General features: G+C 48.4%; 2 protein-coding genes across 2 annotated transcripts; both read right to left on the reverse strand.

Annotated features, from left to right (window-relative positions):
- Positions 1 to 6,843: 6,843 nt before the first annotated feature.
- Positions 6,844 to 7,785, reverse strand: LOC102450597 (olfactory receptor 52K2-like). The gene has a single exon (XM_006114201.2). It carries the CDS (start codon positions 7,783 to 7,785, stop codon positions 6,844 to 6,846), a length of 942 nt encoding a protein of 313 aa, XP_006114263.1.
- Positions 7,786 to 19,924: 12,139 nt separating this feature from the next.
- Positions 19,925 to 22,433, reverse strand: LOC102450832 (olfactory receptor 52K2-like). Its single transcript, XM_006114202.2, has 2 exons — positions 22,277 to 22,433; positions 19,925 to 20,917 (listed from the first exon to the last, which is right to left on the reverse strand). The coding sequence occupies exon 2, from the start codon at positions 20,864 to 20,866 to the stop codon at positions 19,925 to 19,927; it is 942 nt and encodes a 313-aa protein (XP_006114264.2). The 5' UTR covers positions 20,867 to 20,917; positions 22,277 to 22,433.
- Positions 22,434 to 22,923: the final 490 nt, after the last annotated feature.

Raw genomic sequence — 22,923 nt, forward strand, 5'->3', positions numbered from 1 at the left:
GGTTCAATATCTTCATCAACGATTTAGATATTGGTATAGAAAGTACACTTATTAAGTTTGCAGATGATACCAAGCTGGAAGGGGTTGTGACTAATCTGGAGGATAGGGTCATAATTCAAAATGACCTGGACAAATTGGAGAAATGGTCTGAGATAAATAGGATGAAGTTTAATAAATACAAATGCAAAGTGCTCCACTTAGGAAGGAACAATCAATTTCATACATACAGAATAGGAAGCAACTGTCTGGGAAGGAGTACAGCAGAAAGGGGTTATAGCGGACCACAAGCTGAATATGAGTCAGCAGTGTGATGCTGTTGCAATAAAGCAAACATGATTCTGGGATGCATTAACAGGTGTTTTGTGAGCAAGACACGAGAAGACATTCTTCCGTTCTACTCTGCACTGGCTAGGCCTCAGTTGGAGTATTGTGTTCAGTTCTGCGCACCGCATTTCCAGAAAAATGTGGTGAAATTGGAGAGGGTCCAGAGAAGAGCAACAAGAATGATTAAAGGTCTAGAGAACGTGACCCATGAGTGAAGGCTGAAGGAATTGGGTTTGTTTAGTTTAGAAAAGAGAAGATTGAGGGGGGACATGAGAGCCGTTTTCAGGTATCTAAAAGGGTGTCATAAGGAGGAGGGAGAAAACTTGTTCATCTTGGCCTCTGGGGATAGAACAAGAAGCAATGGGCTTAAATTGCAGCAAGGGAGGTTTAGGTTGGACATTAGGAAAAAGTTCCTACCTGTCAGGGTGGTGAAACACTGGAATAAATTGCACAGGGAGGTTGTAGAATCCCCATCTCTGGAGATATTTCAGAGCAGGTTAGATAAATGTCTATCCGGGATGGTGTAGACAGTATTTGGTCCTGCCATGAGGGCAGGGGACTGGACTCGATGACCTCTTGAGGTCCCTTCCAGTCCTAGCATTCCATGATTCTATGATTCTATGAATGCAGCAACAGGCCTGCAATCTAGTGAGCAAGATTTTGGTTCAGTAACACAGGAGCCAAGAATGAGGCCCTACTGATAACTGTGTAATTGTGTAAGTTTGGTTGTGCATGGAAGGACACAGGGAGGCTCTGGGTACAAACTGTCAGCCAAAGGGGAGTAATGGAACATCTTAATAAGAAATGTCTTGGTACAAAGACTCCCTAAAAACTAATGCACAGACCAACCTAGGTTTAGGACCGGGTCGAGATTGACAGCATGAAGGATAGTAAGTAAGCCCCCCTTCCATAAGGTGAGGGGCAAGTAGTGTGGAAGCAGGACTAAGGGAAAGGGGATTTGGGTAACCATTTCAGGGTTTGTCAGTAGCAGAGCAGGAGTCTGGGTCACTCTGACTCCTGCTAACGCGAGAGCCAGAAGAGACGCTGTGTTCGCCTTTCTGTCTCTCCCATATTGATAAGAGTGGAATGCTTACCTCAGTGAGAGCCTTGAGATAAGACAGTGTCCTATGGGAACTGAGTGGGCAGGGAAGTAATTGTTTAATTTTATATGTAATAGAAAGGTATATATATTGGCTTTTAATTGTTTTGTATTTGAAGAGCCGTTTATGGATATCTTCCCTTGCAATATTGCCTCTGGCAACTTGTTGCTTAAACACAACACAGAGTGAAGGCTTGTTTTCTTCCACAGTAGGCAACAGAGGGTGGTAACCTGGTACATAAAGAAATGATGTAAGTTGTTTGTACCTGTCTATAAAAGGACACCGCAAAGGGTGCTCTCCGGCCAACCTTGGGGGGGGGGGGGGGCGCACTAGGCGCCTGAACGGCAGGTGTCATTGCCTAAACTTACAGAATGCACAGTAGCTTAACTCTAACGGCTGTTAATATCTGATATATGGCAATAGGCCTGCCCGGTGTTGGTACCTTGTCAACGCGGGCCATAGCACCCAGTGGTGTAACATTGTACTGATCTCTGTTACCAGATGGTAGAGCGTCGCATTTGACAATAAACCTGCTCGATTGATTTCAAACCTTGCCTGCATCTGTCGTTTCCGGGGCCTCTCAGAGATCTCCTGTGTTGACCCAAGGGCACGGGGTCTAACACTCTAGATAAAGGGAGTACCGATTGTTACGCACACACCCGAAAGTTTCTCATCAGTGACGGAGTAGAGGTCCTGTCAGGAATGCGCCAGGACGATCTTGACCAGACAACGCTGTCACAGACAGTTCAGACCACCAAAAGTACTGAGGTACAAGACATCGAGGTACAACAGCCCCGCTGGGCGGAAGTACCCTTGGTTACAAAGACTGTCTCTGCCCATTTCAAAATCTCTGTAACTTCTAGTTTTATCTGTGGGATTTACTCTCTTGCTTGGGCCTTCTGAGGAGCAAAGTGAGGATGTTTGTGTTGATTTCTTCCCTGTCGGTCTCAATGAGAGATATGAGCCGATGAGTTAGTTTTATTGATAGCAGCTGGAGTTGTCCATTCTTTTTTATCCCATTGGAAAAACCAGGGGAAAACACAGGCAGCAGCATGGAGACTTGGCAGTTCTTTGAGGCCCAGTTCTGTAAAAGTGTTTGTAGAGTCAGAACCTTCCTTCAGACATAATTTTTCCATCAAGCTGTGTCTACATTGGCACCCTTTTCCGGAAAAGGGATGCTAATGAGACACTTCGGAATTGCAAATGCTGCGGGGGATTTTGCCGAAGAAAAGTGCCAGTCTAGACGGGATCTTGCGGAAAATAAACCCTTTTCCAGAAGATTCCTTATTCCTACTTTCAAGTAGGGCTAAAGAACTTTCAAGTAGGAATAAGGGATCTTCTGGAAAAGGGTTTATTTTCCGCAAGATCCCGACTAGACTGGTGCTTTTCTCCGGCAAAACCCCGAGCCGGAAAAAAGCGGCAGCCATGTTCATGCAAATGCCGCGGGGGATATTTAAATCCCCCACGGCATTTGCAATTCTGAAGTGTCTCATTAGAGGGGAGGGATAGTTCAGTGGTTTGAGTATTGACCTGCTAAACCTAAGGTTGTGAGTTCAATCCCTATGGAGGGGATTTGGGGCAAAAATTTGTCAGGGATGGTACTTGGTCCTGCTGTGAAGGCAGGAGACTGGATTCAAGGGCCCTTCCAGCTCTAGGAAAGAGGCGATTTCCATTCATTTCTTTAAAGGGGGGAGGGATAGCTCAGTGGTTTGAGCATTGGCCTGCTAAACCCAGGGTTGTGAGTTCAATCCTTGTGGAGCCATTTAGGGATTTGGAGCAAAAATTCATCAGGGGTGGTACTTGGTCCTGCTGTGTAGGCATGGGACTGGACTCAATGACCTTTCAAGGTCTCTTCCAGTTCTAGGAGATAGGCAATCTCCAATTAGCATCCCTTTTCGGGAAAAGGGTGCCAATGTAGACACAGCCCACAGGTATGCTGGGGCAAGGTTAGAAAGTCAAAGGCACAAAATGAGTTCAAGCTAGCTAGAGGCATCAAAGGTAACAAAAAGATGTTCTACAAGTATATTAGGAGGAAGAGGAAGACCAAGGAGAGGGTAATCCCAGCAGTAGGTCATCTTCTTGCATTGTACCTCGCCTAACCACAGAAATATCTGCCCAAATGTCTTCCCACCCAAGCTAGTCCCTGCCATGCTTTCTTTGTCGCCCAATCCCTGTCTTGACAGCTGCTTTTTGCCGACAAACTGCTGACTTGGCAAAAAGTGGCAGCCATTTTTATTCAAATGAAGCACGGGAGATTAAAATGTCCACTTCATTTGCAATGTCAGTATGTCTAATTTACATCCCTCTGGTGACAGAGGGATGTAGTCAAATCATTCCCTATGATTCTAAGCAGCGTGTAACAAGTAATAATGGATGTAGGAAGACGATCAGGCCCATTGTTATTTGCAGCAACAGTTCTGAAGTGATCTAAATCCAGAAGACTGGATCTTTTCAGGGTAAAAGCCAATACAACAAGCTTATTCAGGACATAATCAAGAAATCAGTATAAGTGCTTTGGAAACCATTTCATATTTAGCTAGAAGCCACTTCATAGAACAGAAGCCATTTAAGTTTCTCGCTTTTGCATGTATGCTAGAGAGTTAACAGACCTTCACCGATGTGAGAAAGGCCAGGAGGATGAGCTGTTGGAATGAGTTAATGAATGCCCTGGCATCAGACTTGTTTGGTTAAGGGTATGAAATACTAGGATTGATTGTGTTGAGCAGCCTTACTGGGCCCAGCTCTGCCGGGCTCATGTTTGGCTCACTTTGTGCCTTATTGATCAATAAAGGTGTTTGTTAGCCGCCTAAACACAGAAAAATCTTTTGCTTCCAACAGTGCGTACACATGCAGCCATGCTCACAGACAATGTTAAAATTACCGATCAGAGGCTTGGACCAACCCAGATAGCTGGGACTGAGGAGGGATCTAGGATCTGTCACGCATGATTTTGGGACTCTGAGGCTCGTCATAGAATCCCAGGGCTGTCCGAGACCTCAGAAGTCATCGAGTCCAACCCCCTGCCCAAAGCAGGACCAACCCCAACTCAATCATCCCAGCCAGGGCTTTGTCAAGCCGGGACTTACAAACCTCCACAGATGGTTGACAGGACATTCCCTAAAACCCATTTCAAAGTTACTCACTCTTATCATTCTCAGCTCCCATTTCAGTCTGCGGATGTTGCAGCACAGTGTTGCAATCAATCATATTGACAGAAATGTTTGTCTTCAGGTGGCTGTTCTGCCCTTCGAACCTTTGTGCTTTCAGGGAGTTGTCCCATAGAGGGTCCCACTTATTTCGTTGTTCCCCAGGGTTTGGGGGGGATTTGATTCACTTCCAAGGCTGTCAATCTGCTCCTCTGGCAGGAGTGTTTATGTGACCTGGACATCACTGACGGACACAAGCAGATGCATCACTACCAATGGCAGGAGGCCATTATTTTCTGCTGGTCAGAAAGGGTGGCTGGCAGGGTACACTGAGGTACCCTTCATGGCATATCATTATGATATTGTTAGACAAACATTTGAGAACCACATTTTAGCTACATGGCTGCAGTCGGGGCTGGTGTCAGCGGGTGGAAGGCTTATATTTATGGACAGAATTGGGCACTGAGGTATGCCAGATCATGTTCTACAGATAAGGGTCAGCATAACAGGCTCTTAAAACACCTGTTCCTCAAGGGAACTGCAGAAATGACCAGGGAAAGAAGATTCTGCTCAGTATGGGATGAGGGCTAGCCTAGCTGGAAACTAGAGAACTGCAAACTCTGTGGTAAACCTGGCCACTGGACCTGTGGTCCGACACTCCACCCAAATTGTGGGATGGGATGCGGTCAGGACAAGATGAGAGGCACCCTCCCCTGCTACTAACAGCAGCTGAACACATCCCAGAAGGGAGAGAAATGTGGAAGTGGTGGTACGGGAGAAGAGGTGAGCTGCACTTCAGAAAAACAAGCAACTCCACCCCTCAAAAAAGTCAAAATCAGAATTCCGCATGAAACTGCTGAGCTGGAATTCATATGCAGAACAGACACTATGGGTACATCTACACTACAAGACAAAGTCAAGTTAAACTACACAACTTCAGCTATGTTGATTGCGTAACTGAAGTCGAAGTAGCTTAACTTGGTTTTTGTCTCTGTCTGCAGAGCAGGAAGTCAAAGGAAGAACACTCACTCTTCGACTTCCCTTACTTCTAGTGACTGAGGGTTACCGACATCAACCTGCTTGGTTTCAATTAGCTGTCTTCACTAGACCGCTAATTTGAACCCTGGAAATCAACAGCAGCTGCTTTGATCTTCCTCTGCAGTGTAGACGTTCCCTATCAGACTGGATCTGAATGGAGACTGGGAGTGGCTAGCTCACTATCAAAATGGAGTCCCTCCCTCCCGTCCTCCCTCTCTTCCTTCCTTCCTCGGAAGAAGTGAGTTGTAGCTCACGAAAGCTTATGATCTCATATCTTAATGAATGCATTAGTATTTAAAGTGCTACTGTTGTTGTTTTTGCGGAAACAGACTCACATGGTTGCCCCTCTGGAACCTACAAAAAGTAACTTTCCCTCCTCAGGCATTCACACCTTCTCAGCAACGGGCCATCTTCTCCCTGACTGAATTGATCTGGATACCACTAGTCCTCTACTAAACTGATGTTTCCACTAAATGCACCGAACAAATCCAGCCCACATAAGCTTACGGCCCAAAAAAAATGTCTGGAAGGTGCCACAAGACTCCTCGCTGTTTTTGCTGAAAGTGACTAACGTGGCTACAATCTCTAAAACTTGTTCCCTGGGAATGACGGTACAGCAAGGCAGCCCCTTGTAGATTCCCCACCCCTCAATCTGGGCTCTACAACAGATTATAATGCTTAATGTTATGGATACTTAACTGTTTCGTACGGGTATTGAATGTGGTGTTATAGTTGGATCATTCTTAGGAAATTAGAGAAATCAGCTGGAAGATGTAATGTCTTTGACTGGAGCAACTTGTGTTGTTGAAAAAGCTGTGAAAGCCCGAAAGTTTGTCTTTCTCATTAACCATTGCTAGGCAAAATGAGATGGAGATGGACTACCGAGATGGAGACAGGCTACTGAGACAGAAGGGGGATACTGAGATGGAGACGGGCTACCGGGCAGGGGTGGTATCTAGCTATACATCACACAGCATCCTGCACAACGAAGCCTGGATCTCGCTGGGTGAGATGGAAATAACAAATAATAAGGATGTTTAAGAGTGGTGAAGAATCAGAGCCATGTTTTGCTGCAGATGTAGACAAGAGTGTTTATTTATCCCTGCTGCTCGGCAAAGCAGAGGTGGTTTTCCACAACATGAGGGTGACTGAGTTATCAGGGCCAACATGTCCGGGTATCCAGATGTCTCCTACATAGACTTTATACCCAAGCTGCAGACCCATCTCATGGTCCATCAGGCTGGTTTGAAGCCCAAAATGTGCAGAGCCCTCTGACGGATCCCCGGAGTTCTCACTCCGTAGATGATGGGGTTCATCATGGGAGGGAAGAGAAGGTAAAAGTTGGCGATGAGGATGTGAACATGGGGAGCCATGTGGCCAAAGCGGTGGGAAAGGTAGGAGAAAATTGCAGGGAAGTAAAAGAGAAACATGACACAGATGTGGGAAGTGCAGGTGCTGAGGGACTTGCTCCGGGCCTCCTTAGAGGGCAGGCTGAAGATGGCCCGGAGGATCAGGATGTAGGACAGGACGATGAGGAGAAAATCTACGCCACCAGCAAAAAACGCTATGGCAAGACTGTAGGCACTCATGGCCACCGTGTCAGCACAGGCTAGTTTCACGAGCGCCATGAACTCACAATAGGTGTGAGAAACTATGTTGGTTGTGCAATACGGGAGCTGCTTCAGTAGGAATGGGTGTGGGCCTAGTAACACAGCCCCCCTCGCCACAATGGCAAGCCCTATCTTGGCTATGGCGTGATGGGTCAGGATGTCTGAGTGTCGCAGCGGGTTACAGATGGCGACGTAGCGATCGAAGGCCATGGCCAGCATGAACCCAGACTCCATGGTGGTAAGTGAGTGAATCAAGAACACCTGAGTCAGGCAAGCGTCGATATGAATGGCCTGGTCCCTGAACCAGAAAATGCAGAGAGTTTTGGGCACGGTGGTGGTGCAGATGACCAGGTCGGCGAAGGCCAGCATGGCGAGGAAAAGGTACATGGGCTCATGGAGGCTTGGCTCGGTCTTGATCACAGCCAGGAGGAGGCAGTTCCCCATGACAGACAGGATGTAGACGGAGCAGAAGGGGATGGAGATCCAGACGTGGGCTTCCTCCAGCCCTGGGATGCCGAGGAGGATGAAAGTGGAGGGGTGGTGTGTGGTCCAGTTGGAAGTGGCCATGCTGAGGCCAGCTGGGTGTGTTCAGATCCACAACATGGCTGCTTCTTGCTCCTGTAACTAGAAAATAGACTTGCCTGAAAATAGACTGTGCTGTCTGTCAGCCAGATGTTATTAGGAGACTTCATTTTACCCCTTAAGTGGTCTGTCATTTTAGTTATATAGTTACTTATTTATTTATGTGTGTCCCCTTTGTTCTCCTAGGGCCTGGCATCTGAGAGATAGCCCAGTGGTTTGAATGTTGGTCTGCTAAACCCTGCATTGTGAATTCAATTCTCGAGGAGACCATCTGGGGCAAAACTCTGTCAGGGATAGTCCTTGGTCCTGCTGTGAAAGTAAGGAGCTGGACTTCATCTCCCAAAGTCCCTTCCAGTCCTAGGAGATAGGCAGTGTCCATTATACACTTATCTGGAGTAGTAACTGCAGCCATCTTCTCCGCTTTTATTTTTGAAGGGGATAAATTGCTTTTTGGCCCTCATGGGCTTCCTTAGCCCTTACTTCAACATCTCCTAAAAGAATCTCCTCTGCATCTGTGCACCCCCATTCAAATCTTGGGGATAAATTCTTGACTCAAAGCCCATCTACACTCATATTCGTCTTTCACAAGATGTTGCGGATGAGTTTATCCGGATATGCTACTTATATGGTATTTTTATAGCAACACTAGCCAGTGAGACCTGTCATTGACTGGGCAAAGTCATGTTGCGTCGATTACACTTATAGGGAAGTTCCAGAAATTAAATACACGTCATAGAATTTTGTATTAAGTTGTTTGCAAAAGGGTCGGACAGTTTAAAAAAAACACATTTTAAATTTAAATTTTAAATTTTAAACGAACAGTTTCAAAGTACCACCCATAGTATATCATAGAAGACTAGGACTGGAAGGGACCTCGAGAGGTCATCGAGTCCAGTCCCCTGTCCTCACGGCAGGACCAAATACTGTCTAGACCATCCCTGATAGACATTTATCTAACCTACTCTTAAATATCTCCTGGGGTGGGGATTCCACAACCTCCCTGGGCAATTTATTCCAGTGTTTGACCACCCTGACAGTTAGGAACTTTTTCCTAATGTCCAACCTAAACCTCCCTTGCTGCAGTTTAAGCCCATTGCTTCTTGTTCTATCCTCAGAGGCCAAGATGAACAAGTTTTCTCCCTCATCCTTATGTAACTCTTTTAGATACCTGAAAATGGCTATCATGTATCCCCTCAGTCTTCTATTTTCTAAACTAAACAAACCCGATTCTTTCAGCCTTCCCTCATAGGTCATGTTCTCTAGACCTTTCATCATTCTTGTTGTTCTTCTCTGGACCCTCTCCAATTTCTCCACATCTTTCTTGCAATGCGATGCCCAGAACTGGGCACAATACTCCAACTGAGGCCTAACCAGCGCAGAGTAGAGCGGAAGAATGACATCTCATGTCTTGCTCACAACAATTAGAATCAGAAGCTTGTAAAGTTTCCATTAGTCTCTCTGTAACCAATTCTAATTATTTTGTGATTTGTAACAGTAAAAAATGTTCTTTGCACTTAAATGACAGTTTTATAGGCAACTTGGTTTTAATTTTGTTAGCAAATATTTGTTATGAGCTCTACATGCTCTCCCAAAGTGCCCTTACCAGAAAACTAAGGAAGTAGGTGGATAGAAAGCTGGCTACATCCTCCACCTCAGTGGGTAGTGATCAATGGGTGAATGATGAGCTAGTGTCAAGTGGTGTGCTGCACACGTCAGACCTGTGTGTGATTTTGTTACGCAACTTCATGTATAGTCTGGCTGAGGGGATGGGTTGCACCCTTAGCAAGTTTGCGGATGACACCAAGCTGGGGTAGATATGCTGGAGGGTAGAGATAGAGTGACTTAGACAAAGTAGAGGATTGGGCCAAAAGAAATCTGATGAGGTTCAACAAGGATAAGTGCGGAGTCCTGTACTTCAGACTGAAGAATCCCAAGCATTGTTACAGGCCGGGGACCGACTGGCTAAGCAGTAATTCTGCAGAAAAGAACCTGGGGATTGCAGTGGGTGAGAAGCTGCATATGAGTCAAAAAGGCGCCCTTGTAGCCAAGAAAGCTAATGGCAAATTTGGGTACATTAGGAGGAACATTGCCAGTAGATCTAGAGAAATGATTATTCCTCTTTATTCAGCTCTGGTGAGGCCACATCGGGAGTATTGTGTCCAGTTCTGGACCCCTCACTACAGATAGGACCCCACTTTGTTGGGGAAATCACAAAAGGAATCTGCCAAGTGTTTGGGATTATACAAAGGCTACATATAGTAGGACACCCCCCAAGGTTCAGGCCAAGACAGCGCTCCGAAAAGTAATAAACCCGCAAGGAAGGGATTGGGACCAGACGTTGCCATTTATCCTTTTGGCTATCCAGGGATCTGGAGCATCGCATGGAGTGATTATATTCAAGGCGATGTCTGGGAGAGATATGCGTCTCCCAGAGCAGTGGTGGGTGGATGGAACACCTCCTGACAACCTACAGCCCCGCATCCTCATGGACCAATGGATGCATTAGGTTGCATTAAGAGGAGCATTGCCAGCAGATCCAGAGATGTCATTATTCCCCTTTATTCGGCTTTGGTGAGGCCACATCTGGAGTATTGTGTCCAGTTCTGGGCCCCCCACTACAAAAAGGATGTGGACGCATTGGAGAGGGTCCAGCGGAGGGCAACCAAAATGATTAGGGGGCTGGAGCACATGACTTCTTCTTCTTCTATGCTTCTACCACTTGCTTCAACATAGCTACCAGCTGCATTGCCTGCATGAGGCTGTGTCGTAGAGAGTTTCAGATTTTATTGTCAAATTAGTTACATTTAAAAATATATTTTTTTTTCTTGGTTTTTTACATTTTTGCCTCTAACTCCTAGTTAAATGTTGCTGCTCCAGTTCAGGAACCCTGTAGAGCAGCTTTCATTTTTTTGCCTTAACTTTAAGATCCCTCTGTTTTCCTATGCCAGTCCCAGATTCCCATTACAAGCATCACTTCAAGAGTTCTCCAGGGCACCTAAAGGCTTTCCGAGGGCCAGTCCCACACTTCTGTATAGAAATTCTCCGCTGTTATTTCAAACCCTTCCCTGATTTCATTTTCCCCAGGGGGCTCCTCTCCTTTTAATACTTTTTAAAACTTAACTGTATTAGCTGACCTGAGCCCACGCACCAACAGCTGATTATGGCTGCAAATCACCTCACAGACCCATGTGGAGAAAATCACAGGGTGCAAACATGTCTCACTCCAGCCCCCACACTTATGGTAAGTAAAATAAAGGACTCACATTAATCCTAGAATCCCAAGGCTGGCAGAGACCTCAGGAGTCATCGAGTCCAGCCCTTATTGCCCAAGGCAGGACCAACCCCAACTCAATCAACCCAGCCAGGGCTTTGTCAAGCTGGGACTTTAAAACCTCTAGGGATGGAGATTCCACCCCCTCCCTAATGAACCCATTTCCGTGCTTCCCTACCCACCTAGGGAAAGAGTTTTTCCCAATATCCAACCTAGACCTTCCCCACTGCAACTTGAGCCCATTGCTCCTTGTGTTGCCATATCTCACTATTGAGAACAGCCTCTCTCCAGCCCCTTTGGAAACCCCCTTCAGGGAGTTAAAAGCTGCTATCAAATCCCCCCTCACTCTTTTCTTCTGCTGACTTAAGAAGCCCAAATCCCTCAGCCTCTCCTCGTAGGTCATGTGCTCCAGCCCCCGAATCATTACGGTTGCCCTCTGCTGGTCTCTCTCTAATGCGCCCACATCCTTTCTGTAGTGGGCGGCCCAGAATTGGATGAAATAATCCAGAGGTGGCCTAACCGGAGTCAAATCATTTGCGTCCCTACACCACTCCTGGTGAGCCTCAGCAAAATATGTGAGCAGAGGTTCCCAAAACTCCCCGCGGGGCAACAGATCTTTCATTTCAGGCTGCGTAAGGAATAACTCAGCAAGAGTTCAGGAAATCTGTTTGATCCAGGAGCTAAGGAGGCCTGCTCTTGTCTAACAGTTCATTAGTTGTAAGTGCACACAGACTTAACCAATCGGATTAGATCATCCCCGATATTTTCTTATATTCTGAGGGGTATTGAGCAATCAGCAACAGATGAACACTGGCCAAACCCCACCCTGCCAGGAAGTAAAGAAGTGAGGAAAATTTGACTCCCACGATAACTACCCAGGATTACTCCCAAGTTACTTCCTTTTTTAAAACATGTAAAACTTGTTATTATTCATTTGTTAAGCTGTTCCTTTTTACAATGTTTATTATTAGAGGAGTCTACACCAGTGATTCTCCAACCCTGCTTCCATTAGCCTGCCTCCAAATGTATTCTGTGACATTCTGCTGTGTTAGTGAATTGTGGCTGAGGAAACCTGGTATCACACATCGGGGGGTACGTCTAAACTACATGGCTCTGTTGATGGAGCCATGTAGATTAGTTTACTCGAAAAAGGGAAATGAAGCGGCGATTTAAATAATCTCCACTTCATTTAAATAAAAATGGCCGCCGCGCTGTGCCAATCAGATGTTTGTTGGCACAGCGCTGCAGTCTAGAAGCCTCATTTCACGAAGAATAAAGGATCTGCCGACAAAGTGTTCTGGGATTAGCAGATCCCAATCGTGACTGCCACGCTGTGCTGACAAACAGCTGATCGGCAAAGCGCGGTGGCCATTTTGATGTAAATGAAGCGACGATTATTTAAATCGCTACTTCATTCCCTTTGTCGTCCTGCCTCATCTACATGACTCCGTTGATGGAGCCATGCCATCTAGACACACCCTGGGAGAGACACAACCCTAAAACGCAGCTGCATGTAGGAGAGGGAAACTCACTCTGAATTCACGTTTCCCAGCTCCAAACCAATGAATAGGCCTGGGTGCAATTGAAGAGGAATTCCCCGGATCAGCACCTTTCCTGCAGACCAGCCTTCCAGGCGTGTGGCTCTCTAGGCTGCCTCCCCGGACCTGGCGCCTGCCCTTCTCTCAGCTTCCCGGGTCTTGGACAATCTGTGGGATCCCCCTCTGTGTTTCCTCTGTGTTATCACGCAGGGCAGCTGCCGCTAACAAGGCTATTTCTGGGCTGCCAAGCCCTGCACTCACCCAGCTCCTGTGCAGCAGAAAGGGACTGACGTGGGCAGCGGACGGTGTCCGGAGTGGCTCTGTGCTTGGCTATAGGAGAGCTGGGCAGGGAGGTTTATAGCCATTGTGGTGCAATCCCGGCAGGGTTTGGGCCTACCCTGAGGAGCTGCAGCTCAGCTGAGAGCATGACACAGACAAACAGACCCCTGCTTTTCCCCTGTTGGGCGTACGGCACCCCAAGGGAGCTGGGGAGGATAATGAGCCAGAGACCAGCAGAGAGAGCGGTGAAAGCTCATTATTAGCAAACCAATTAAAAGCCAGGCAGGGTTGTTGAGGAACATGAAATGTAGGAACTCAGGCAAGTGATGCACCTTCCTGGAGTCATTCCTAGATCCGGCTGCAAGAAACTCCCAGGCTGCTATTCGTTCGTAAAAGGGATGCAAATTAGTGCTGTGATGTGCAAGTGGGGCACCCCTGAGAACTGTCTGTCCGGGGTCGGGGTCGGGTCCCTTTAAGCGCAGCCCTTGGCTAGCCTGAGACAGCAGCACCTCACTCTAAGTCCTCATCTGATGCCCTGCCGGCACTGCTTCCGGCCATCCTTAACCTCGGTTCAGGGTCCACTCTGTGTGGACATGCTAGTTTGAATTAGCTAGTTTTTTAGTCTGGATGCGTTACTTCAAATTAACTAATTCAAACTAAGTAAGTTCAAATTAGCGCTGTAGTGTACACATACCCTCACACATACCCTCAGCCTGCTATGGTGCCCAGGGTTGTTTTACTGCCTGCAGCTCTTATCCTGACTGTGGTGTTCCCAGGCCTAATCCCAGGATGGAGTCATGCTGTTTAGAGGCCTACTAGCACATTTAGGGCTGCCTCAATTTACCCTACAGTTCCCTCCTTTTGACCTTAGGGTTCTCTGACCCGCCAGGTCAAATACAGTAATTTCAGAGTGTTCATTCTGCGCTGGAAGCGACAGCACAATACTAGTACCAGTATGAATGTTATGATTGAAACTACACACATAACTTGGCAAAACACTACCTAAATCTACCCCCAGGGTACTTCATCACATTACTGGCACTGCCTATGATTTAGGTTTGACCTCTACTGCCTGGTCAAGTGCCTCAGAGGTAGGTGTTGGGCATGGTCCCCGGTGTTTCCTTATCTGTGTGTACCTCAGACGGCTAGCCTTGATATGTTTTTGGGCATTGGCCACTAACTCATCAATCTTTGCCTGCAAGGCTAGTAAACCCTCCTCTAGGTACTTACTTCCGCTGTGCCACTCAGGGGTCTAAGTAAAGCTACCGAATATAGCTGGTGTACGGTACAGTCGCGTTCCATCTACAGTTAGGACTGCCCTGTGAGGGACTGCAATGCACACAGATGGATATGAGGAGGGGCATTTAACTGAATGGAGTGGTTAGTCTGGGCAGTTAAACACTAGAAAGTACTGTTCATTTGGATCAGCTCGGTATGTGCAGGTGTCTCTGTGACGGCCACTTCAAACCTAGACAGATTTGTCATGGCGTTATAAGGGCAGGTGCACAAAACTTCCTTAGCAGAGTGGGTACAGCAATCTCGGGGAAACAATGCACCTCTGGGGCCTTCGGAATATGCGATACCTTCCACTCTTACCACATGACCCTGTTTAGGTACCGATAGACCAGTTACTATTCTGGCTGATTGCACATGGGGTATACCTAGAGGAGTTAGGAGCTGGAAGGTTATACTACTACTTGTCCAGCCAGGTCTCTGTACCTGCATGGATTCTCTATGTCCCCATATCCATGGGTCTGTCTGGGGAAGATAAGGCCTTATCACTTTTGTAAGAGCAGGATGAACTCGGCCCTCCAGTAAGTCACTTACAATTGCTTGGAGTATGATAGCTGAGGCTTGCTTAAGTCTCTAACACTGATCTTCTAAATCCTTTAATTTTGTATTAATGAGCAATTCCACAAGTTGTTGATCTAGGTATCTGGTTATGTCTAATGATGTTGATACTGAACTAGACAACTCTCTCAGGCTACTGAGGATGAGCTGGCCGGCATGGCTAGTGTCTAAACTGCCTCGGGCATTTGATATTATTGCATTTGCTAACTTGGATTCTATGCGGTGCCGTTTTTCAGACTGTTGGGCTATAACAAAAGTGTTACAAATACAATTTCTTGCTCTAAACTAACTTGCAATAGTGTCAGTTAAACCATGCTTTTGTTTGGGAAGTTGGGGTATGTCTACACTACCCCCCTAGTTCGAACTAGGGGGGTAATGTATGCATACCGAACTTGCTAATGAAGCCCGGGATTTGAATTTCCCGGGCTTCATTAGCATAAAGCCGGCACCGCCATTTTTAAAAGCCGGCTAGTGCGAACCCCGTGCCGCGTGTAGCCGCGTGGCACGGGCTAGATAGTTCGGACTAGCAAACTATTCCGAACTATCTGTACGCCTCGTGGAACGAGGCGTACAGATAGTTCGGAATGGCTTGCTAGTCCGAACTATCTAGCCCGTGCCGCGTGTAGCCGCGTGGCACGGGGTTCGCACTAGCCGGCTTTTAAAAATGGCGGTGCCGGCTTTATGCTAATGAAGCCCGGGAAATTCAAATCCCGGGCTTCATTAGCAAGTTCGGTATGCATACATTACCCCCCTAGTTCGAACTAGGGGGGTAGTGTAGACATACCCTCTTTTACTAATTTGGGTAGTTAATTTAGTGAGGCTAGTACACTGTTGCCCAATATTATCTAGGGCGATTTGGACTTTGACGTGATAAGTATGGAACACTACAGAGGTAAGGACTGATAATCTCGGTCTTATTAACACAAGTCCTGGTTCTAGGACGGGGGTGTGACGGCGCGTTGGGGGTCCCCCGTCTCCTGCACCCCGAAATGGCACAAACAGACTGCACCAGCCGGTGGAATAGAGGAAGTGTATTGCCTCTCCAGGATACAGCACAGCACAGATGTAATCTGGTCACAGAGCTGGGCGAGGATGCCTCAGGCCCCCTTGAGATGGGGGAGACTGGGCCCCTAAACTCCAGCCTCTTTCCCTAGGCTCTCCTCCATGCTCCCAGACAGTAACTAACTAAATTCCCTTCCAGCCCTGCCCCCCAGTCAGGGCAGCATTCCACCTTCCTTTGTTCCTCTCCATGGGGGGTGTCTGGCCACTGGTTCAACAAGTTTGGCACTACCTTTGCATAGTGAGGTTTTCCCTGCTGGGTCTTGCTCCAGACAGCAGGGGTCACCACAGCCCAGCAAGTACCCCCACTACGTCACAGGGGGTTTGTTCAGGGAATGATGCACAATTGGGAAGCTTTATTTTGTCTTTAAGGACCTGGTTAATAATACTTAAATGAGGGCAAGTTAGCAACGGCCATTGTTTAACAGATGACAGCTATGCCTCAGGGGTTACCTTTGTCTGGGCTTTAAGTGGTAATTCCTAGAGGAAGTCAGTAGGTCTAACTTCAGTGACTTGATGTCAGTGTTTAGCTTCTTTTCTACAATATTCCATACAAACTTTAACTCAGAGGACTGTGATTCTTTGTCCTTGTTGTGTTCATGTTGTTACAATAAACAAAATAATTCTGTGTGAATGAGGGGCGGCCTAGACATACCCTTAGTTGGCCCTTGTGTGGGAAATGGCGTTGAGAGACTCCATCACATGACCGGCCCCTGTGATGGGAATGAGGCAGAGAGAGGGAGACCGTTGCTTGGTCCCTATGAGTACAACGTGGGACCGAGATACAGTCACCTGGCTGCCCCGAGGAGAAACCATGGAGAGCCAGACACAGTAAAAGTGCCCGACACTGACTCGGGAGCTGGGACAGTGATACCAACCGGTGCCCAGCCCCTACCAGGGATGTGGGGCTGAGAGGTGAACGTTCAGGAAACCTCCTTGAGAGAGGATGGTGGAGTGGGGAGGAGACTGACGTGGTCCCCTATCTAGTAGTTGGCCGTGTGATTCAGTGCTAAACTGCTGCACTCTTGAGTTATCCAGCGTCCTGCTGGAAACCCTTTTGTTGCCAGTCCCATTCTCCTCTACGCACAGTTCATGCACCTGCCCCTCTCCCCCCATTCTTTCTCCGAGGCCTCTGCCAAGTCCCAGTCAAAGTCTTCTTCCCAAAGCTCCTTCATGTATTGAGACCCCTCCTGCCCCTTTTCTAGGCCTTGGCTAGTGTCCCAAAGCAAGGGGCAGATGAGCTACTTAGACATGTTCCTGCTGGCCTGAGACCCTGGGAAAGATTCCGAGAGGGGGCATGGCAGGGGAGAGGGGCTGGTGTGAAAGGGCATGTGCAGGGGGCACATAGATTTTCCATGTGATTGATCAGGGGCCTGGCATTGTGCTTAAGGCTTCAGACCAGGGATCAGATTTGGTTTCCCCAGCTCCGGCTGTAGTCCTCTCTTTTCCAGTCTTCTCTGCCTGAGAGTAACCAGGCTATGGCACAAGACCTCCCAAATGGGTCAACTGGGGATAAGCTACCCCCATGGAACCATTCCTCCTCAGCCTCATGGGAGCAAGTTAGCTGGTGCACAGAACAATAGCTGGCTTTGTTTATCGACTTTGGGCAACTCCTTAAGCACCCTGGACCTCACCGCCAACTGTGACGTGGAGTGGCAGCAGCGCTTCATTCTCCACAGACAATCCTTCTCGTCTGTTTGGCCTGAATCTCTCATGTGGCAATGAGGATCCTTAACAGCACGTTGTAAAGGACCTTGCTGATGTGGCGCCCATCTCACTGGGCCCAGAGGAACTGACCAGCTAGAATGACACTCCGGAGTGGTGAAAATGTGAAGCCAGAGTGTGCTGCAGACATACAGACAAGCCTGTGTAAAGTAAATTAAGTTAAATAGGTAGCAGATTTAAACTAAACGAAAGGAAGTTTTTCTTCACATAGCGCACAGTCAAACTGTGGAACTCCTTGCCAGAGGATGTTGTGAAGACCAGGAATTTATCAGGATCCAAAAAATTCCTTCCCAAAGCTCTTTGCTGTAGAGAGACCCCCCACCCACCCCTTTTCTAGGCCTTGGCTAGTGTCCCAAAGCAGAGGGCAGATGAGCTACTTAGACATGTTCCTGCTGGCCTGAGAACCAGGGAAAGATTCTGAGAGGGGGTGTGGCGGGATGAGAGGGGGCATGGCAGAGGAGAGGGGCTGCTGGCTGGTGTGAGAGGGCATATGTGGGGGCACATGGATTTTCCATGTGATTGATCAGGGGCCTGGTCTTGTGCTTAAGACTCCAGACCAGGGATCAGATTTGGGTTCCCCAGCTTTGGCTGTCGTCCTCTCTAAGGGTATGTCTACACTACCCTCCTAGTTCGAACTAGGAGGGTAATGTATGCATACCGCACTTGCTAATGAAGCCCGGGATTTGAATTTCCCGGGCTTCAGTAGCATAAGCGGGGAGCCGCCATTTTTAAATCCCCGCTGCTTCGAACCCCGTGTAGCGCGGCTACACGGGGCTCGAACTAGGTAGTTCGGACTAGGGTGCCTATTCCGAACTACCGGTACACCTTGTTTCACGAGGAGTACCGGTAGTTCGGAATAGGCACCTAGTCCGAACTACCTAGTTCAAGCCCCGTGTAGCCGCGCTACACGGGGTTCGAAGCAGCGGGGATTTAAAAATGGCGGCTCCCCGCTTATGCTAATGAAGCCCGGGAAATTCAAATCCTGGGCTTCATTAGCAAGTGCAGTATGCATACATTACCCCGCTAGTTCGAACTAGCGGGGTAGTGTAGACATACCCTAGTCTAGTCTGCCTGAGAGTAACCGGATTAGGGCACAAGACCTCCCGAATGGAGCAGGTTTAAAACTAATAAAAGAAAGTTCTTCTTCACACAGCGGGTAGTCAACCTGTGGAACTCCTTGCCAGAGGAGGCTGTGAAGGCTAGGACTATAATAGAGTTTAAAGAGAAGCTGGATAAATTCATGGAGGTTAGGTCCATAAAAGGCTATTAGCCAGGGGATAAAATGGTGTCCTTGGCCTCTGTTTGTCAGAGGCTGGAGAGGGATGGCAGGAGACAAATTGCTTGATCATTGTCTTCGGTCCAACCTCTCTGGGGCACCTGGTGCTGGCCACTGTGGGCAGACAGGATACTGGGCTAGATGGACCTTTGGTCTGACCCAGTACGGCCGTTCTTATGTTCTTATGTTCTTAACTGGGGATAAACTGCCCCAATGAAACTGTTCCTCTTTAGCCCCATAGTAGTGGTTAGCTGGTATGTGGAACAATAGCTGACTTTGTTCGTAGACCTTGGGCAACTCCTTGAGCACCCTGGACCTCACCCTCATGTGCGACACAGTGTGGCAGAAGCACATCGTTCCTCACAGCCAATTCTTCTCATCTGTTTGGACTGAATCTCTCATGTGGCAGTGTAGACCATTAACAGCACGTTGTAAAGGACCTTGCAGATGTGGCACTCGTCTCGCTGGGCCCGGTGGAACTGACAAGCTATAACGATGCTCTGGAGCGGTGAAAATGGGAAGCCAGAGTGTGATGCAGGCACAGAGACAAGCATGTTTAAAGTACATTCAATTAAATAGGTAGCAGATTTAAACAAACAAAAGGAAATATTTCTTCATACAGCACACAGTCAACCTGTGGAATTTCTTGCAATTCCCTAGTTATCTACTGCACTAGTGTAACGCCAAAAGGCAAATACTGCTAGACAATGGGGAACAGGATCTGTGTGGAGACCCTGGGTTGGAGCTAGGCCAGCTCAGTGGTAAAGTACAATCAGGAGGGTCTGAGAGGTTGAATGACAGGTGGGATAGGTACAACCAGCTGGGCACGAGAGAGCACAGGGGAAGTGTGTGGGGGGGTAAGCATGAAGGTGCCCAGTGTCCATCTGGTCTATTCAGATTGAAGATCATGGGACAGGGAAGGTCTCTAGCTGGGTATTGCCCAACATCTGTCAGGCTGAGACTCTGAGCTCACTGCGCCAAGTGGAAATGCTGAGCAAGAACAATGAAGATGGGAAGCCGGGCTTTCCTGCAAACCCAACAAGCATCTTTATTAGCCCTGCAGCCCAGCCAGGCTGAGGCGGGATCCACAGCGGGGGTGACTGCACAGACCCGACATGTGGGACTCTAGGCTCGTTTGAGGCCCAGGATGTGGAGCAATCTTTGGCGGATCCCCGGGGTTCTCACCCCGTAGATGATGGGGTTCATCATGGGAGGGAACAGCAGGTAAACGTTGGCGATGAGGATGTGGACGTGGGGAGCCACATGGCCAAAGCGGTGGGAGAAGAAAGAGAAGAAGGCGGGGGTGTAGGATGTCATCATGATGAAGACGTGGGAGCTACAGGTGCTGAGGGATTTGGTCCGGGCCTCCTTGGAGGGCAGGTGGAAGACGGCCCGGAGGATAAGGATGTAGGACAGGATGATGAGGATAAAATCTAACCCTGCTGTTAGAAATGCCACAAGCAGACCATAGGTTCTCAGGCCTGCAGTATCCACACAGGACAGTTTCACAAGCACCATGAACTCACAGTAAGTGTGAGAAATGACGTTAGTTGTGCAATACGGAAGCTGCTTCAGCAGGAATGGGTATGGGCCCAGTACAATCATCCCCCTCAGCACAACAACAAGCCCCATCTTGGCTATGGCCTGGTGGGTCAGGATGTCCGAGTGTCGCAGCGGGTTACAGATGGCGACGTAGCGATCGAAGGCCATGGCCAGCATGAACCCAGACTCCATGGTAGCAACTGAATGAACCAAAAACACCTGGGTCAAGCAAGCGTCAATATGAATGGCCTGGTCCCTGAACCAAAAAATGCAGAGGGTTTTGGGCACGGTGGTGGTGCAGATGACCAGGTCGGCAAAGGCCAACATGGCGAGGAAAAGGTACATGGGCTCATGGAGGATCGGCTCGGATTTGATCACAGCCAGGAGGAGGCAGTTCCCTACGACAGACAGGATGTAGACAGAGACGAAGGGGATGGAGATCCAGACGTGGGCTTCCTCCAGCCCCGGGATGCCGAGGAGGATGAAGGTGGAGGGGTGGGGTGTGGTCCAGTTGGAAGCTGCCATGGTGAGGCCGGTTGGGTGTGTTCAATTTGTTTTCATGACTGCTTCCTGCCCCTGTAACCAACCATTACACAGTCATTAACCATCTGATGGGAACATGACTAGACGTACATCTATGCTGTGCTAAAACAGTAAGCTGCTCTTGAGTTCTCCAACACAGATGCTCCTCCCTGGTGACAGAGGTTTTAGCAGTAAGTATGGGCTCAGTAGTGGTATTTCTCTCTTCTCTCCTCTCAATTAATGCACTACACACAGCAGTAAGCCTTCTGAAAGTGACCTAAGAGCATCCGCACGGCACTCTGAGACCTTGTATTCTTTGCAGGCAGGGCATAGAGAGAATTGGGCACACTGCTGCTAATTCCGGCATCTGTGTACTGCTGTTCTACCATCAAGTAACCACAGACTACCCCCAGGGTGATCCTGCTGCCGCACACCCATAGGGTGAGGGCCGCTCACGCACTTTGTAGAAGAGCCGATGCCCTGCACGTAGAGAGTGAATCAGGGGCCAGTGTCAATGCATCGAACTAAACCCACGTTCAGTGTCTGAGGCAGGAGCTGCCTGAGGACATTGTCATCACAATTACACCCAACACGGGTGGATTCAATGTTATGCTGACAATGACCCAGCAGCCAAATTCTGCCTCCAGCCCAATGCAGTCGGTGGCCGTTGGATCCAATGAGACTGACGTAGCAGCCGTTTTGTGATGGTCTAAATATCAGACCTCCCATCCCACCCAGAATATACAGGGGACTCTGCCACAAGGAGGAGAATGGGGAAGCTTGTGGGGAAATTCCCACTCAATTCACGTGTCCCAGCCAAGCCCCACTGGGTCTCCCTGGCCTTCTGTGCATTTACAGGGGAATGGAACCGTGAGTGTCTCCCCGGCTAATAACATTGGTGCAGACCTGCCGGCCAGACGTGGCTTTCAGCCTGCCTCTCTCGCAGCTTCCCTGCCTTGTGACAGCCTGCAGGGTCGCCCCTCACCCATCTCGGCACTGTGCTTCTTCTGGGCTATTCTGTGGGGTGGGAAACAGAATGTGACCCCACCCACCTGCCAGAGTATACAGGGAACTCCGGCACAAGGAGGAGAGCTGGGAACTCTGCTGGGGATCCATGTAGGAAAGGAAAATTCACTCCTGAGTTTACATTTCCCGGCCAAGCCCCTCTGGTTATCCCTGCCCTTTAGTGCAGGAAAAAGGGAATAAAACTGTGAGTGTCCCGCGAGCTAACCATCTTTCCCACATACCTGCCGTCCGGATGTGTCTCCCTGCATGCCCCTCTCTGAGCTTTCCTCGCTTATGACAACCTGCAGATTCCCCCTCCCCCTCCACAGCCACCTCAGCTCTGTGCTCTCGTGTGTGGTAGGAGCCATTCACAAGGGTCATTTCTGGGCTGCCAGGCCCTGCACTCACCCAGGTCCTGCGCAGCAGAGAGGGGCTGACGTGGGCAGCGGTCGGTGTCCGGTGCGGCTCTGTGCTGGGCCGGAGGAGAGCTGGGCGGGGAGGTTTATAGCCATCGCTGTGCAATCCCACCAGGGTTTGGGTCTCACCTAAGAAACTGCAGTGCTGCAGGGAGTGTGAAACAGACAAACAAACAGGCCCCTGTTTTTTCCCCTCTGCGCGTATAGTGCCCCGAGGGAGCTGGGGATTACAACATGCCAGGGACATGCAGAGACAACAGAGAAAACGCTCCTTGTTATCAAAGCAATTAAAAGCCAGGCAGCATTTGCTGAAGGTGATGAAATGTGGGAACCCATTCAAGTATTGCACCTTCCTGGAACCATTGATGGATCTGTATTCTAGAAGTCTAAATAATAAAATGGGTGAACTAGAGTCCCTAGTTTTAAGGGAGGATATTGATATAATAGGCAATGAGGACAATCAATGGGACACAGTTGTACCATGATACAAAATATATCAGAAGGACAGACCAGGTTGTGCCGTGGAGGAGTAGCACTATACGTGAAAAAAAATGTAGAATCAAATTAAGTAAAAATTTTAAATTTGTTCCACAGAATCTCTATGGATTGTAATTCCCTGCTCCAATAATAAGAATATAG

Source organism: Pelodiscus sinensis, chromosome 1 (genome assembly GCF_049634645.1).
Source record: "Pelodiscus sinensis isolate JC-2024 chromosome 1, ASM4963464v1, whole genome shotgun sequence".
Classification (NCBI taxonomy): domain Eukaryota; kingdom Metazoa; phylum Chordata; order Testudines; family Trionychidae; genus Pelodiscus; species Pelodiscus sinensis.

Bases quoted from the DNA above. Each gene is read 5' to 3' on its own strand.
- LOC102450832 (XM_006114202.2), bottom strand. From the start codon at position 20,866: ATGGCAGCTTCCAACTGGACCACACCCCACCCCTCCACCTTCATCCTC.
- LOC102450597 (XM_006114201.2), bottom strand. From the start codon at position 7,785: ATGGCCACTTCCAACTGGACCACACACCACCCCTCCACTTTCATCCTC.